Genomic DNA, 17,942 nt, shown 5'->3' on the forward strand with positions numbered 1-17,942 from the left:
TTGCCTTTCATTGCCTAGCACTGGCAGTCCAAGGAGGTCAAAGTTATTCAAATCAAAACAATTATTAAAATGAATGGAGAAGTGTAAACAAAATCCCAATTAATAAATTTAATAATTGTTGTCCATTGCTGCTCAGAATCTTTGGCTTTATTATATTTCTTGGATTTTAGCCATGGTTATAAAAGGAGGCTGTTTAGTTAGGCACAAAATAAAAACTGACCTATTAGCCTGGTGCCAGTGCTGAAACGAGGTTGGCTCTAATGAGAAATTTAATATACCTAGTTCCCCATTTTCATCCGTCTTTTATACTTTCATGGACATAGTTGGAGAAGGGAATGCTCATACTTTATAAAGAGAGGAAGAATTGTTGAATAGAAATATTGCTGAACTAGTGCTCAGAAATCCTGAAATCATGTCTTGGCTCAGCCATTTACTTATTGGGCAAGTAATTTCACCTCTAATATTTAGTTCCTCATAGTTGACTTCCTTATCAATAGATGTATTTGAAGATGCTTTGCAAAGTTTAGAATGCTACACATTAGTAAGATAGTATAATGATACCATATTCAGAAAAGAAAAATTGGTGACAACTGGTTACATGGGAATCTAGTGATATTTGCAAAGTTTTATTTGAATTTGCTTGTTTATTATTTCATTTACCAAAATTCCTTAATAGTTCTAGATACATATGTACAATTCTTCTTAATAAGTCTTAAAATAATTGGTTTAATGTAGGAAAAGAATATTTTTATAAAAAAGGAGTAAATGGATTTGTAGAAAGTTAGTACCTCAATAAAACAAAACATAAAATCTCAATCATAGTGATGTCTAGTGTAAAAGTAGGGAACTATATTTTCTGTGCATTTCAGGTGAAAATAAGTATTTGGAATTCTTCTATCTAGATAATTGCCTTGGTTCTTTACAGTGCTTTGGCTATGTTTATTTTAATTTTCCCTTTTTAAAATTCATATAATTGAGTTTCTTTAAATGCCATTTGTCCTAAATAGTTATTCCTGTGACTATGAAGCAAAGTGAAGAGTGCTATTAATGATCTGGAAAATTCAGTCTTAAGAAATCTAGTTTACAATCTGGGTATACCAGGTAAAATTAATTTTGGTTTTAGCTTAATCAAAGTATATACAGAGTACAATTTCCAGATAGCACTAAATTTTAATTTTTGATTGTTGTAAACAATAAAACTTGATATTTAAAAATATTTGTATCAACAGGTTCAATTAGAGTTGACATTAGAAATTGAGACTGTATTGTTTCTTTCCTTGCTTCAAATGAATCTTTAAAGCCACTCTTTGTTTGGCCTAGCAGATTTCATAATTATAGGAATCCAGCAGTTCTCATTGAATTTGCTGCAAAAAGTGTTCAGTTGTTTTGCATTAAGGCATAAGGCTTTTGGGTTAGCAGTGTTTCCAATAACCTCCCTTTGTTTCTTCAGCTTCAGTCCAGCTGCCATGGCAAAGATCCATTTCACAAAATAAAGTGCCCTATTACATAAAGTAAGTTGATTTTAATTCTCCTTTACGATACCAAGAAAATAAAGTTATGTTGATAACTTAAGAGGCTTTAAGTTATCAACAGTTGTTAAGTATCAAAGTTATGAAGTAACTTTAAAAAATGGATTTCAGTCCTATTATATGGAGGAAATTATATATCTATGTTTATAAAGATATAAAGAATATATATTTAATATTTGAAAGAAATTAGTTTAAAGCTCGGAGTGATATTTGTAATTCATTAGATGAGGCTATAGGTATATTTAGCTGATATTTTTATAAAGCAGGTATTAAAATATTTGGGGAAAATGACAAAATTCCTAAATATTCTTGACATAATGATGTTTATCAAACTGTATTGATTCTAAGCCATTTTTGTGTCTCCCAGAAAATGCATTTAAAAAGTACTTGGACTCTTCTCGTTTTATTTCACCAAAAAGAAAGTATTTTATCATTAAAAAGTTCAATATTTTCAACTTCTTTTAGACTTATGGAAATTACCTGCAACATTAGGTTTATTATCCAGCATTTTTGTTGTCAACTTGATAGTTTCTCCTTTTTTACATAGTAAGTTTCTCCTTATTATGTAACATTTTATAAATTTTGTATAATTTACATAAGGTCTGCATAGGATTTGATCCTTGGCTTAGTCTGTGTGTTGTCACTGGCAGAATGATAAAATTCATCTTGTGAAATCCCTTGAGATGTACATTTTTTTTTTTTTTTTTTGCGGTACGCGGGCCTCTCACTGCTGTGGCCTCTCCCGTTGCGGAGCACAGGCTCCAGACGCATAGGCTCAGCGGCCATAGCTCACGGGCCCAGCCGCTCCGCGGCATGTGGGATCTTCCCGGACCGGGGCACGAACCCGTGTCCCCTGCATCGGCAGGCGGACTCTCAACCACTGTGCCACCAGGGAAGCCCAAGATGTAAATTATTGATTTACAATGTGATAAAGGTGATAAGAGTCGTAGTTGGATCTATTTTATGTATAAGTTGAACGGTGGCCTAGTTATGAGAAGAATGTTCGCTGTTATGAGGAGTCAGCGCTGTTTCAGATTAGTCCTGTGACCTCACATGAGTCAAGTGAAGATCTCTGGGCCAAGTTTCCTTTATGTCCTTCCTAAAATGGCATGTGGTATCTCCAAAATCCATGCCAACACTAATAATGGGCTCTTCCAGTATCCCTCTTTGTGTGTGAAATCAAAATGTTTAGAAATAGTATTTTCCTATGAAGGTTTTATTGTGGTCTGAAATGTATCCTCAGATTAAAAAAATAATAATAATTTTTCCATAATACATAATAAATATAATAAGCAATATATGTTACATTGTCTTAAGAGAATTTAATACTTTTATCAGTGTGTAATCTACCATGTACGGAGTTGTGATAAATTTAGGTATAAGGTAGGAAGGCAGTTGATTAGTATCAAATTCGCGCAGGCATGAAGGGAAAGAAGTCAAAGGCTCAGCAAATTGACGTCTTTATTAAGAAAACATGTGATCATCTGATCCAAATTTAAAACATTCTAATTTATATTCTACATAATAATAATATTTATAGTATTAGAGAGTTTCAATTTGCTGGGTGAATATTGACTTGAATATTACAGGTTTTAGTATAAATCTGATATGCTGCAATAGGCAGAATCTGGCCATACAAAGATGCCCATATCCTGACCCTTGGATATGGATAGGTTAGGTTATATGAAGTCGTAGGCGGGGATATGAGCCAGGGAATGCAGACAGCCTCTAGAAGCTGGAGAAAGCAAGGAAAAGGGATGTGCTCTTGGAATCTCCAGAAAGAAACACAGCCCTTGAAAACCTTGTTTTTAGCTCAGGGAGACATTTATTTTGTGGTAATTTGTTACAGTAGCAATAGAAAACTGATATATGTATTATACAAAATCTAGAAGTCCATGCAAATTAATCAAGTTAATTAATTTACTGAATTGACCTAGACTTCTGTATCATCTGATTTTTTAAAAATGTAAATCGGATCCAGGAGGCATATTTTTGTCCTTACTAGGTAAAGAAAATACTAAATTCGGGAATTCCCTGGTGTTCCAGTGCTTAGGACTCCTTGCCGTCACTGTGGAGGGTGCGGGTTTGATCCCTGGCTGGGGAACTAAAATCCCACAAGCTGTGTGGTACGGCCAAAATAAAAGAAAAATAAATTTTGTATCTGTTGCTTGTTTATGTTAATGCAATGGTTATCTATTTGATTTGGCACTTTAAAAAATCCATTTGTCATTTCAACATTACTATTAAAAGGAATTTCTATATGTCCAGGTCGGTTATACGTGACTGAGAATTACATTGTCTAAGTTCGAATTTCACTAATTCAGTGTTTTTATAATTTTGAGAGGATCTAGCAGAATTGTATCCTTGCTCAGTCTACAAGGTTCTTATGGGGCAGACAGGTAGAGTGAAAGCTGGTTTATCGGGCATCTTATCGGCTAGAGCACTATAATCAGCATTTCAAAATATATATAATACATTGATGACCAATATTTTTAGTGTGACCTATAGGACTGTAGCATCCTGAAATATTTTCAGCATCATTAGTGAAAGATTGGATTTTCTTAAATATTCTAAAATTTTAGTGTTAAATGCCTTAGGATTGTCAAATATTTAGAAATCTGCCCATGTATATAGAGTGACTTCTCTTATTTTTAGAAAACTTGTTTAACCAGATTCTTTCATTATTTGCTCTGTTGTGTAACCTAACAGTTTATTTCCTTATAAAGAAGGAACATCAGTCACTAGAGATAAGATTATACAGGCCAGTATTTCCAGATGAAAAATCATTATGAAAACAAAATTTAATTCCCAAATAATAAGCAGGTAAATGATGAATGAAAAGGCTTTTAATATACACTTCCCTTTGCATGGCTGCACAAGTAAGTAGAAGAAAAATGTTAGAAACAAATATCTCATGATTGTCATGCAACTAGAGTTTCCTGGAGCGTATTAGGATGTATTAATTTGGCCAACAAAAAAAAATCTTCAGGTAGAAATATTAGATATTTTCAATATTTAAGTATATAGTTTTATATACTCTAATGCCAGAATATAGCAAGAAAGATGGCAGAGAATGGGAAGGACAAATTATTTTTATTTTGTATTTTAATTTTATAGGATAGTTAAAACATACTTGGATGGCTCCCCAATGTACTTCTTTCTCTCTAGGTAATTCATTATTAATATTTTGAGGTGTACAGCCATGGCTCCATGACTCATTTGTTTCTAGAAAATGATACAATATAGATCTGAACCGTTAAGAGTCTATGTAGTGTAAATCCCTCTATGTTGATATCTTAAGTTGAAACTCATATCTTTAAATGATATTTGCTGCGTCTAAGGTAGACTTTCCAAAGCTGATCTAATTATTTTTCTTTTCTAGTATAGTCTAATGACAGGTCATTGTTCCATCAATTTAAGAAAATTTGAAATGGCTCTTGCTGCCCTCACAATGTACAAAAATCTACCATAAAAGCACGATCTCTTTCTCTGTAAGTTTTTGGTCATGCGTTGTGCTTTCTACAGGTTGTTCATTTCCTCAATTAAAACTTAACATCCAGCGAGTTTCAGGGGTAAAGGGAATGATGAATAAAAGCCTTGGGTTGAATTTTCTTTTCTTTTTTTTTAATTTCATTTATTTTTTGGCTGTGTGGGTCTTCATTGCTGCGCGCGGGCTTTCTAGTTGCGGCGAGCGGGGGCTACTCTTTGTTGCGGTGCGTGGGTTTCTCATTGCGGTGGCTTCTCTTGTTGTGGAGCACAGGCTCTAGGCGCGTGGGCTGCAGTAGTTGTGGCACACGGGCTCTAGAGCGCAGGCTCAGTGGTTGTGGCTCACAGGCTTAGTTGCTCCGCGGCATGTGGGATCTTCCCGGACCAGAGCTTGAACCCGTGTCCCCTGCATTGGCAGGTGGATTCTTAACCACTGTGCCACCAGGGAAGTCGGGCTGAATTTTCTTAACATGTCATATTAGTCATATAAAGCTCATTGCTTCTCTTTTTGATCCAAAAATAATAATAATAAAAATACTAATAAATAGTCATAGTGGGTGATGATAATGGTCATTGTCATAAATTACATGTTTTGAATATTCATTTGCCAGCCACTGTGCTAACCCTGTGCAGGGGTTATCTCTTTTAATTCTCACAGTAGCCCAGTGAGGTATAGGTACTATCATTACCCCCATTTATAGGCAAGGCTTAGGTGATAAGAACACACACAGCTTGCTTGAGATTACACAGCCAGGAAATCTAAGAGCTGGCATTCAAACCCAGGGACCGACTCCAGTGCCTAAGCCCTTGACCACTATGCACCTGCTGCCTCCTGTTCTCTGTGTTAGAGGAGGGAGAGGACAGGAATTTTTAGTCCCATGGAAAATTTGGGTGGGGTAAAGAATTATATTTAGGGAAGTGCAGTCAGGTGGAGAAAGTATGAGCAGACATCCTTTCTTTCACACTCTAGACTGGTTACCATTTACTGTGCACCTGCTATGTGCCAACACTTAAGTGCAGAGCTGTCTAAGAGCAAGACCACGCTTTCTCCAACGCTGCACACCGCCTTTTCTGTAGGATTCACGATAAGCTAATTCCTGTAGGCCAAATATATGATTAAGGAAGGTTCACACTGTGGTCTGATGATGGACAAAGGTGCTTTTCTATCGATAGCAAATGTCATTCTCCACAGTCCTGCCAGTGGGATCATGACAGGCGTTCTGGGGCGGGAGAGCAAACTGTCTGGTCCTCCTCTACCTTTGCTCATTCACAAGGTCTGGAGTTTTCTGGCACTGGGGAGATTTCCATCTGAGAGGAGCCTGGCCAACAAAGCTTTCTTACAGGTCCCCTTATAGGGGCTTTTAGCATAGGTGACTCTCTACCTTATTCAGCCTGTTAGTAAGCCATCCTGCTTCATAGAATTTAGTAAAGGATAATGAGGAAATATGGTTTTCCTCTCTCCCTCTACAGCGTCTCCTCTAAACCCCAAGTGCGTGACTTTGTCTTGGTACAAATGATGATTCTGGTCTCGCTCACAGCTCACCAGTTCTATAGCTTTGTTTTCCCACTAGAATCTGAAGTACAAAGCTTAATTCTTTATAATGCAGTCACACACACCCAGCTTTAACATGAACACTTTCGTCATCTCTGATTATATAGATAATACCTCTCACATTCTCTACAACTGACATTCCTCAATATTACAATGTATTAACCAGAATAAACTAATCTGTATCTACAAATACCGCTACCTTGCAGTCTCTACCTTGTTCTAACTCCCCCTTATGAATAGGTCTAAATCAAGATTTCCCTCAATTTATTACATCTCTTTTATATTTCCTTTTCTGTCCTTGTGTTCATTATGGGTAATCCTGCAGCACTGTTTTAGACCCATGTCTTGCCTCCCAAGGGTACCCTCTATTGCCCTAATCCATCAGTTGCTAGAAAAAAAAATGTAGTTTATAGTTACAAATGAAATCTTGGAGAGCAAGTAGTTGGTTTTTATAGCAGTCATGCAATTTATTTGCATAAACTGCATATACTTGTCTCATGTATGCACAGTCTAAAGGAGAGAATTAATGCTTATTTCTTTAGAGGAATTGCGAACCCTGCTTAGATGATGTAGGTGAAATATTTCTTCCCTAAATAAGAGCAGAGAGGAGTGGCAGCAATGGGAAATTCAAATATCCAGCCTCACTGGAAAATCAAAGCTAACAAATGTATAGGTATAACAACAGAAAAAGAGAAATTAACATAAAGCATTTTATCTTTAAATGTTAAGGAAATTCATCCCAGAACAAAATAAATCCATAACAAAGATATTTCTAATAATGGAAGCTAGTTCTCTCTGAAAGGCTTCCTAGAGCAGCCTTCATCTCTCTCCTCTTCCTTAATCATGATGGGAGAGGGCATCTTTTTCGGTTCCAGAATTTTAAGTGGAGAAGTCTTGGGACACACTTTGAGTCTCTTTCCAGAAATGGGGCTTGCGTTTTTGGTTTTAGTGATAAATAAATAAATGAAATAGAAATATAAGAGAATGTACTGGAGAGTCTGTTTTTCTAAGAAATGGTCTGTGACTTTATTTTTCTTGAAAATAAATGTTTAAAACTCACTGGGCCTTTGGCTTCGCCTGGTGGCGCAGTGGTTGAGAGTCCACCTGCCAATGCAGGGGACACGGGTTCGTGCCCCGGTCCGGGAAGATCCCACATACCGCGGAGCGGCTGGGCCCATGAGCTGTGGCCGCGGAGCCTGTGCTCCGCAACGGGAGAGGCCACAACAGTGAGAGGCCCGCGTACCGCAAAAAAAAAACCTCACTGGGCCAACTCCGCTGATGAGGAGGTAAGAATAAGATTGCTTTATGAAAGAATGTAAGCACCTTGGGATCGCTCAACCTTCTGGAGCTGGAGGCAGCTTCAGACAAACGAGGAGCATACCTTGGCTAACTAGAAAACTAAGCAGGAGACCGCCTGCTACGCAGCAGCCCCAAATGGGCAACTACTAGATTATCTACCAGTGTCCTAGTTTGTTGAGGTAATTTAGGTGGAGTTGACACTGTCTTAGAAATACATTGACTAGTTCAGGACTTAAGAAGATACCATCTTTCCTGCCATCCATCCATACGTTGCTGGTGCTGGAGTTATTATAACTATGAAGTGGAATTTTGGCTTGGAATCTTCTAGATTACTCAGTTACATTGAATTATAACAGCACCATCAGCCTTACTACACAGTGTGATTTTTAGAGTCAGGGATGCAATTAATAAAGGTCTACCATACGGTACAGGGAAGATCACTGAGGGGTCATTAAGGGAAGGAAAAATAAAAGATAATCTGTACTTGAATTTTTACTGATTAAATTTTTAAATAGTCATTACAATTAGCAACAGTACAGAAGTAATAATGTGAAAATTGTGAAATAAATAGAATATCTTTTTCTGTACTGATTATTAGCTGAAATGATACAGTAGAAGATTCAATACAACTCTATAGAAAAAATTAGAATTAATTTCTCATTTAAAAATATATGTGAAAGAGATAAAGTAGTTAAATTTTAAAAAACTAAATGATATAAATTCAGCTTTGAAAACAAACTCTAAGGATACAATGATAAACTGAACTCTGGTGGGAACATAATCCTGCGGTTAACACCCCCAAGCAGGAGTGTACAGGGCTCCCCAGTGCAACAACAGACGACCTGCAGGAGTGTTGGTTGATGGTCTGATTCTCCCTAGTTTGAGGGTTTAAAGAGACAGGAGGGTAGAGTTGGGTGGGATTGGGACTCCCTCTGAGTTCTGGGTCCATGTAGAGATATTACCAGATGAGAGGCTCCCCAGCATTTATTAAGTGTTTATTCTTCCAGACAGTCTTCCAGTGCCTTCCAAACAAGTGTCGCCTGAATCTCCTCTCACACCCAGGCATATCCATTTTGGTCGTTAACCCTACTACTCTACTTAAAAACAAACTCAAACAAACCTTGTCTTGTTCGATCATTCATGCCTGGGGTATTGACACTTGTATTTTGGGGTGTGCTGTAGCCTGTGTTTCTTTATAGCCCTTTACATGATTGTATCTTTGAAATAGATACAATTTCTATTTTGTATCCTACATGTGAAATAATTTTAAGTACATTGTTAAAAAGCAAAATTCAACTGAGTAAATTTAAAGATCTCATTGCCTTTATTCAACGATCTATGAATAGGACAGAAGCGCTCTAGTAAAGAGAAAGGAGCTTCAAGGAATTGTACAAAATGGAAGGCTCTTGTAGAAACTGGGGGGCTGAGGCTGATAACAAGAAAGTTATTAGCAAAATAAAAGAAAGGACTGGTTCAGGCCAGGACATCTTCTTTTGTGGGAAAGGGAATGCAATAGTCTTCTTATATAGATTCCCTCACTAGTGCTGACCAGGACATTCCTGACTGATTGGTTTATTCCACCCCTGGGAGAGGCTGAAACTGCAGTGAGGTTAGGTATTAATCTCGGTGGGGTGTAGCACAAGTGACTCCATTTTGGGCTTATTGTTTCTTTTTAACAGCAGTTTTATAATTGAATCCAACAGATTTGGAATTATCCATTGTTTACAATTTAGTCTTCCTGATTTGTGTCTTCATTTTGATGACAAACCAATGGCATTTTCTTAAGGAAGATGTTGTGCTTTTATGATATCCGTTGTCAAGTGGGATCATCTATCTTATTTGGATCTTGAACAGAAGGGTGTTTTTTTTTTTCCTTGAAATGTTGACATTCAAACTTTAAGTTTTCCCTTAGATTTATTCTTATGTTTCTAAAAGTATAACCTTGGATTTTCTGCCTTTAAAAGACTAGACAATGGTAGGAAGTGTTTGTGAGGGTTTAATAAGTTACATATAACCTGAGGAACATAAACGTTTACCCTCACACAGCATTCTCATGTGCTACCCCTGTCCCCTCCCCAGAGGCCCCTCAACCCTAGTCACACACACAAGCACACACAAACACACAAGCACACACACAGAGAAAGAATCAACATTACTGATAGGAGTATTCCATATTCTTCGTATATTCATGCATGATGAAACCAAGATTGAGGGGATTAAAAATTCCAAAATGTTACCTCTTAGGTCTTTAAAAAGATATTACTCAGATAAATGACATCACATCAGGTTGCCAGAATGTGTTTTCTGTCTTTATGCTTTAGTCACCTGAATGCAAATTTGATTACTTGGGAGCCCTGCTTGATTCCTATATATAACTTGTATAAGTATATGTAAAGAGGGTGTTCGAAGAGCCTACATTTCGCCTGTGTCAACCTCATTCCGGAGATTCTATTTTTTACACAGCACCTCTCAGCTTCTACTATACTGTGTAACTTACTTGTGAAGTTTATTGTCTCTTCCTTATTCCCCCCCACTTGTGAGGAGAGGTCTAGCGAGCTGAAGACAGAAAAGCAGGCATTCCACTTGACAACATGGAGTTTACTGATAATTTTGACAGGACCAGTTTGGGTGGAGGAATGAGGTTAGAAATCAAATAGAAGTGGGTTGAGTCTTGAATGGGACATGAGGATGTGGACTCTTCATTTGAGAATTTTGTCTGCAAAGAAGAGAAAAGGGGTGCTAGCTAGCAGGAAATATAGATGCAAGATAGGGGGTAGGTATGTTGTTGTCAGGGGGTGGGGGGAGAGAGAGAGAGATATTAAGGATGGCAGACCCTTCAATATTTACATCCTGAGACTAGTCTTATTGAGACTAGTGGATTAACTGCACAAGAGTTGTTTAGAAATCTTTGGGAAGAACCTTTGATAGGAGAGGGGATCACTCATTTTAAAAAGGGGGAAAAAAGACAATCTGGCAGATGGAGGGAAGTTTATTGATTTAGTGGTGGGAAGATGAAGGAATTCTTGTCTGATGGTTTTTAGTTTTTACAATGAAGTGTGAGATCCAGTTAAATGATACTTAGGCAGGCCGGGAAACATACTTAGGTTTGGGGAAAGAAATGGCTGTAGTAGATTGTTGTTTTGGTCTCTGGAGGCACATTTATTAGGGAATGTAGTTCATTTGCCAGCACTTGGACATTTGAGGTTTGAAGTCAAATACTTAAAGTAAAATCAGTCTGTCTGTTGAGTGATTTTCTCCAGCTGTATTCATGCACAGCTGCTCCCGTCCAGAGAAGGCAAGTAATTGAGCTGATCCATGCTTGGGTTTTGCCATGAGTGAGAGAAGCAAGAGAGATGAGGTTGTTTGTAATGATTATAATGATGGACCTCAGACTCAAATTTAGACAGATTCATGAGAAATATTTTAAAACCCCAATCGTGCAAGTACACTTCCATATTAAGAACTCAGGCTTTAAATCAGACCATCTGTGTTCAGATTCCATTTCCACTGTTTACTAACTGTGACCTTGAGCAGGTTATCTAAGTTTGTCCTAGTTTCCTTCATTTGTAAAGTGGGGATAATATTGGCACCAAACTCAGAATTATTGTTTGGATTTGAGGTTACACATGGAAAGAGTTTAGAAGAGTACCTGGTGCAAATTGAGCACTCAAATAATAGACTATTACTGTAATTAATGTTATACATCCTCACCTAGTGTGTTCTCTTTCACTATGTACAGCAAAGAAGAAATATTTCTCTTTCTGTGATTGTCTTATCCAGAGCATTATACCTATTCTTTTTCTCACACCTGTATTTTTAATTAACTCACTCACCTACAATTTTTTTCTCTTATACACCTTTAAAATTGGAATGGAATGATAAATGGAAAAACCCACAAAATCCAGTTTCAAACATAAAATTGGATAGATAAGTAACAAGTAAGTGTGTTTGGCAAAGTGTCAGTTTTTGGGTAACTAGGATCCCATCTCAAAATCTTTTAATGGAAAGAATGAGACCACTCTAATGAGAACAAATGCGTTTAAAAAGTACCTTCCCCAGAGCAGTCTTTGCCCAGACATTAGTATCTTATCAACGTTACATGTAAATTGCTGTTGGTTCATTGTCTTATATACTGGGCAGTGTTGTGACACAACATTCTTTGTGTTCTATTCATTGGTGTACAATCTTATTTGTGTTTAACTTTCTGTGGCTTGTGAGAATACATTATGAATAATAATAGGTAGAAGCATATGCTACTTATTAACATTACTGGTTTAATATTTCCTTGAAGTCCATAAACTCTAGGGTCATGTGTTATCCCAACTGGGACACTTAAGAGTACAGGGGCACTTTAATAATCATATGTGACAGCAGGTATAAACCAGAACTGTCCCAAGTGTTGAAGGATAATTTTAAAAATTAGGTAATGGAGATCTAATGCACAGCACAGTGATTTATAGACACCAGTGCTGTATGATAAACTTCAAAGTTGCCAAGAGACTAGACCTTAAATGTTCTTACCACAAAAAAGGAAATGATGATTATGTGATGGGATAGAGGTGTTAGCTAATGCTGCAGTAGTGATCGTATTGCAATATACAAATATATCAGACCAACATGTTGTACGCCTTAAACTTACACGTTATATGCCAATTGTATCTCAATTAAAAATAAAATTTTTTAAAATTTTAATAAAATTTAAAGTAGGTAAAATCTTGACTTGTACAAATATAAAAAGAGCATGTGTCAAAGATTTCATTCAACTCACTAATTAATAAGGGTATGGGTAAGAAGTTGTAACAGGTTCCAAGGAGAATACTAAGTACTAGTCTTCATAGTCAAGTTAGGGATGCTAAAATGAATTAAGGATGGATGCAAAGCTGACCAATTGGTCAGTATCCATCAGGACAATAATCAATTGCGTTTGAGTGGACACAGTTTGCATTTTTTGTGGACAAAATACCGTTTGCATTACTATCAGTTTTCTTCATTTTGCAGAGTTTAAAATAGCCCAAAGATAATCTCAGCCACACAGGTGTATCACTCACTAATTTCTGGCCCACACCAAAGGCGTCACCATTTTTCCCCACGCAAGCAAAACTGGTCTGGCTGGGCACCCTAGTTAGTTATATGTTACATATTCTCTCTGTTGTTTGCCTCATATGATTTGGACTTAATTCCTAATTGATGCTTGGTTAGATTTTAAATTTTTCGTTTTATTCTTGGACAGATTCCTGTGTCTGTTCCCTCTTACAAAGAGGATCTTTAGGAACAAAATTGCCACTTTATAGTTTATTGAGCTGTACAGTATTAAGTTCTACTCCTCTTTGAGTATATTTGAGATTGGCCAGAACCTAAACTGTTGTTATTTTGGGGGGAAAATGCTTCTTTTATTCTGTTTTGGTTGCCTCCTCTGGGAGGAGTGGAAGCATTTTGGCAGGATGAGCTGACCGATCTGCAGCTGTTCAAATACTTTGAGCCATTGGATTGAGTGTGGATTTTGCTTTAAAACCCTCCCCACAACTTAAAAAAAAGAAAGAATGAAAGAAAGAAAATCCAACTGCCAACTGCATCTACTACTTTTTTTTTTTTTTAACTGCTGTTTGGTAAGCTGCAGTTGTACTTTCGTAATGAGAGGCTGTGTTTATTTTCAGCGTTGGCAGTTCTGCCTAATGAATCAACTGGTATTGAGTTCACAAAGGGAGGTGCCGTTTCCCTCCTTCCATCTGTTTGCCAAATGTGTGTGTTCCCTCAGCTTCTAGCGGTGGTTGCAGTAAAAAGAGCCATTAGCAAGCGGGTGTTCTCAGTGAATTCTCAGTCCTCCGTCTGACTGCTTCGTGGTGTTTGTCCCTTGTGGTACCATAGAGGTTGTTTGCCAAAGCGCAACACTTGCGATTCTAGAGAAAGTGTACTTATATTTTGTTGTTTCAGTATAAAGTTGGCTCTGCGTTACTCATAGTTTTAGTTTGGTTCTTGAGCCTTGGTTTGGTCCTCGAGCCTGGTTTGGTCCTTCACGATGGGATGTCTATCTCTGAGCAGTAGTGTTGCTATGGGGATTGAAATTACTCCAGAGAAGAGACAAGAGATCAAGTGAATACTGGTAGGCTCTCTTAAAACTGGGAGCCTGTGATGAATTTCTTTCGATTATACTGTATTTTCAGCAAATCCTTCTTTAATTCTTTTTTTTTCTTCTTTAATTCTTATTAATAGTAGGGAGGAGGTTGTTTTATTAGCAAAATTTGGAGATGTCTTTTTTATTTTGTACTTTCATTCATGTATTAGGAGCCCTTTAGGTCAGTACTTCTCAAACTTGAATGTGCATATGAATCACTTGAGATTTTGATGAGATGAAGATTCTGGTTCCATGCAGTTAGGGGTCTGAGATTCTGCATTTCTGTCAAGTTTTGGGCCACACTATGAATGAACAGTAAAAATATCAGGGCACACAGCTTTGGTGCTTTCTCTGTGGTCTTTGAAGCAATTTAGATATTTAGTCAAAGGGTAGAATGATGATTTGGTTGGTGTTTGGTAGCAAAATATTTGGAAATATTTGCCTTCCCATTGGTGTCAGGAACCCGGTAGAGGAATCAGACAACTTTCCAACTCTTGCAGAGACAGACCTTCACATTGAACATATGTTATTTTGTTTGAGATTTTGGAATTTCCAGGACATTTTACATACCTAATTTCAAATCTAAACTTGAAGTATTTTTCAAAGCAAATTATGAGTTGTTTGGGGGTTCTGTTACCTGTGTACAATGACATCGATTATGTTCTTTTCGCAGTTACATGCCCCACTTCTTGATATATTGCATAGGTTTTAAACATTAATTTCCCTGAAATTTGATCGTATGAATATTTTAGTATCACTGTCTCTTGTGTACTGTGCAATTTCACTGAGCTCACTAAACAGTTTTATAAAAACCGAGCGTCATCCAAGAAGTCTGTGGAGTGCTACTAAATGTTATTGCTCTATTCTGACCTAGATAATGGACAGTAAACTATTTTTAAATAAGGCCACTGACCCACTGAAGAGCTGTTCACACACACACACACACACACACACGCAAAGAAGGAACCTAACGTAAGCACTACATTCATCTGTATTATTACCCTTACCTTATTCCCCAAAACTTCTAATTAGTTTTGGAATTTACAGAAAAAGAGAAAGTATAAAATCCTGCTGCTGAAGTGAAGAATAAGGATCATGAAGAAAACTGTTCCAGTACCTATAAAGAATACTGGTTAACCAGGGGAGTCTGAGAGCTGAGAGAGGCGTGTGAAGTTAAAATGACAAAAGAGAAACACATATGTAAGGGGAGTGGAGAATCCAGATACCCATGAAGAGCATATCAGGGAGGAGAAACAATTTTTTTCCTCTACCCTCTTAGGTTCAATTTCTGGTGACCTCTAAATTAAACTGACAAAAGGCAAATTAGCAAGAGAACAGAGTTTATTTATGGATGCAATCTACATACAGTGATGAGTAACTCAAAAAGGAGGTTGGAATTTGGGGCTTATATATTCAATTTAGTAGGGGAAAGGAATTGGGGAGAAAAGGCTCCTATGAGAAGAAACAGTAGGTTTCTTTAGGAAAGATATGTGTTTCTTTAGGAGAACAAACATGAGATAAGAAAGTTTGTGATAATGTTTGTTTGTGCAGGTGCTAGTGGTTTTTTGGCTTCTTCATAGCCCTGAAACTCTCCTGAGAGGATTTTTATGGTAGCCTCATTTCCAAGAAGATGCTACGTTTAAGTCAGATAAAGGAAGCTCTGACAAGGCTTCTTTCTGCATTTGTTGACTCACTTAAGATAAGCTTTGTACCAACTCTAGGTTTCTGAGTGAGTCCCCACGGGGAAGAAGGGCACATTTACACTGAAGAAAGAAGGACTCAAGGTTAAAGAGGGGGAAGACTCAGTAGGTTGTGAGGTGGAGATGTTATTCACAGTTAAACTATTTCTCAGTTCTTTAGAAATCTGATTAGGACTTCTAAAGTTTAGCAAGTCTTCAGAGCACTTCTGCTCTCAGAGGATTTATTCTGAATGAGAATCTATATCTACGGAACATGAGTAGAATTATTCTGGAGCCTACGCTGATCTGGCTACATCAAGGCTGAGGCTCCAGGGTCCATGACAGTCACATTTTATATCTAGGTTTTAATCTTTAGTTGTAATGCTTTTTGAAATAGATAAAGCAAATTATTTCATGCATAGTTTCATGATATAATTGCTCAAATAAAAATCTGTTGTTTCATATATTAAGTAATAACTGGGCATCAGGTTTCTGAGTGATCCATCGGGGGATAATTTTGCATGTATTCTTAAAAATTTGAATAAAAATTCTATTTGCATATTTTCTGTGTGACAGTTATTATTTTATACATTCTTTTATTTAAATATATTACTATTTTTTTCCAGTCATCAAACACAGACAACCTCTTGGGATCATCCTAAAATGACTGAACTCTTTCAATCTCTTGGTGAGTGTTATTTTAGTTAATAGTAATGAATTAACCTAAACAACTGAGAGTTGTATATTCTTAAATGGACACTAGTCACCATCTTTCCTTACATGGCATGTTATGTTTAAAGGATCATGTCGTGGGCATGTGAAAGCCGTTGAATTTCTAAGGGCAATGCAATAAACAGGTTTTACCTTTCTTCTTAAGAGAATGCAGGGTTTGAAATGGTGTGAGACAAAGAAGGTTGATTTTAAAAGCAGTGTAATTTGTTTTACCTCTCTCACATTGAGTCATCTTAAACTTCAGCTTTGAGTGAAAACAAAAACAATTAGAGTACAGCAGCCTCTAATCCAGTGCTTTAAATTTGCTTTTCACTCACTTTTTATTTAGTAAATATTATTAAATTAGCTTGCCTAGTTTCATTTTGTCTAAGTTGTCATTAAAAGCTAAATTCATTTTAATATAAAAATGCATGAAAACACGTGAGATGAGAATTATGAGCTTGTAGATTTCTAGTAGAATGTGACTTTGAACTGATTATTTAGCTGCTTCCCTTAGGTCATTCCAGTGGCTTTGAAAGAGTTTTCTTTTGGGGGGAGCTAAGGTGCTGCTGGAGAGGGAGAGTGGCACCCCAAAGCTCTCATGCCCACTCCCATTTCAGCAAGGAGGGGGCACTCCTTTTTATCTCTTTAAATATCAGGCTTCTGTGTGAGCTTCTGTTTGGGTAGGTGAGGTCAGCTGCAAAGGTTGATCAAGCAAGAGAAAAGCCACTGGATTGTTTAGCTGGTAAAACGAAGAGGCCAATGTTGATGATTTCTGAGTTTTCTTCTAACTCTTCTAGGCTCTCATACGGATACTCTGTCTTTAAGGAGACAGAGAAAAAAATTCCAGTGTCTTTTCTTTCTCAACTTGATGCTAAATCTTTAAGATTTCTTTAAAATTCGGATAAAATTGACATATAACAATATATTAGTTTCAGGTGTACAACGTAATTATTCGATATTTGTATATATGTGAAATGATCACCACAGTTAAGTCTAATTAACATCCATCATCATAGTTACATAGTTTTTTTTCTTGTGATGAGAACTTTTAAGATCTACTCTTTTAGCAACTTTTATATATACGATACAATATTATTAACTGGAGTTTATCTATTGTTTCTAAAGATTTGAGTATTGATTATAGTATAATTTTAACCAGATTGATAAAAGGGCAGAGGAAGCAAATCGATCAGGACAGAAGGAGCATAGAAATAAGACTAGCTTTGTGAGTAGTGAAATGGACAGCCTAGTTGACAGAAAACTGATTGTCCTTGGGGAAGATGCCCTGGAGGAGGATCCCTCTTAGCAGTAGAGAAGGCAGGGCCCTTGGCCTACAGTGGGATGTATTTATTAGGCCATGGAAAGTCAACAGGCTGTGTTTCCTTTTCCTCATTTCCCTCCATTTCCTTTTTGAAAATGCTTTCTTGAAATCTGTGTAGCACTGCTTTGGAAAGTATCTCACCATGGTGCTAATGAACATTTAATTATTTTCTTAAATGTTGTAGATTTTAGGAATAGACCTTTTCATGTGAACAGACATAATACTTTTCCATCACTGAAGTAAACAAATA

The 17,942-nt window shown here is 36.9% G+C and overlaps 1 protein-coding gene across 12 annotated transcripts in view; it reads left to right on the forward strand.

Annotated features, from left to right (window-relative positions):
• Positions 1-17,942, forward strand: part of UTRN (utrophin) — a 505,655-nt gene that overhangs the window by 414,452 nt on the left and 73,261 nt on the right. For all 12 annotated transcript variants that reach the window (XM_029224149.1, XM_029224150.1, XM_029224155.1 and 9 more), the window contains 2 exons: positions 1,451-1,511; positions 16,284-16,345. In XM_029224149.1, the coding sequence (XP_029079982.1) occupies positions 1,451-1,511; positions 16,284-16,345 (123 nt within the window). The remainder of the gene's footprint in view (positions 1-1,450; positions 1,512-16,283; positions 16,346-17,942) is intronic.

The sequence above is a fragment of the Monodon monoceros genome, unplaced genomic scaffold (assembly GCF_005190385.1).
Source record: "Monodon monoceros isolate NGI ecotype Baffin Bay Population unplaced genomic scaffold, NGI_Narwhal_1 Super_Scaffold_15, whole genome shotgun sequence".
Lineage (NCBI taxonomy): Eukaryota > Metazoa > Chordata > Mammalia > Artiodactyla > Monodontidae > Monodon > Monodon monoceros.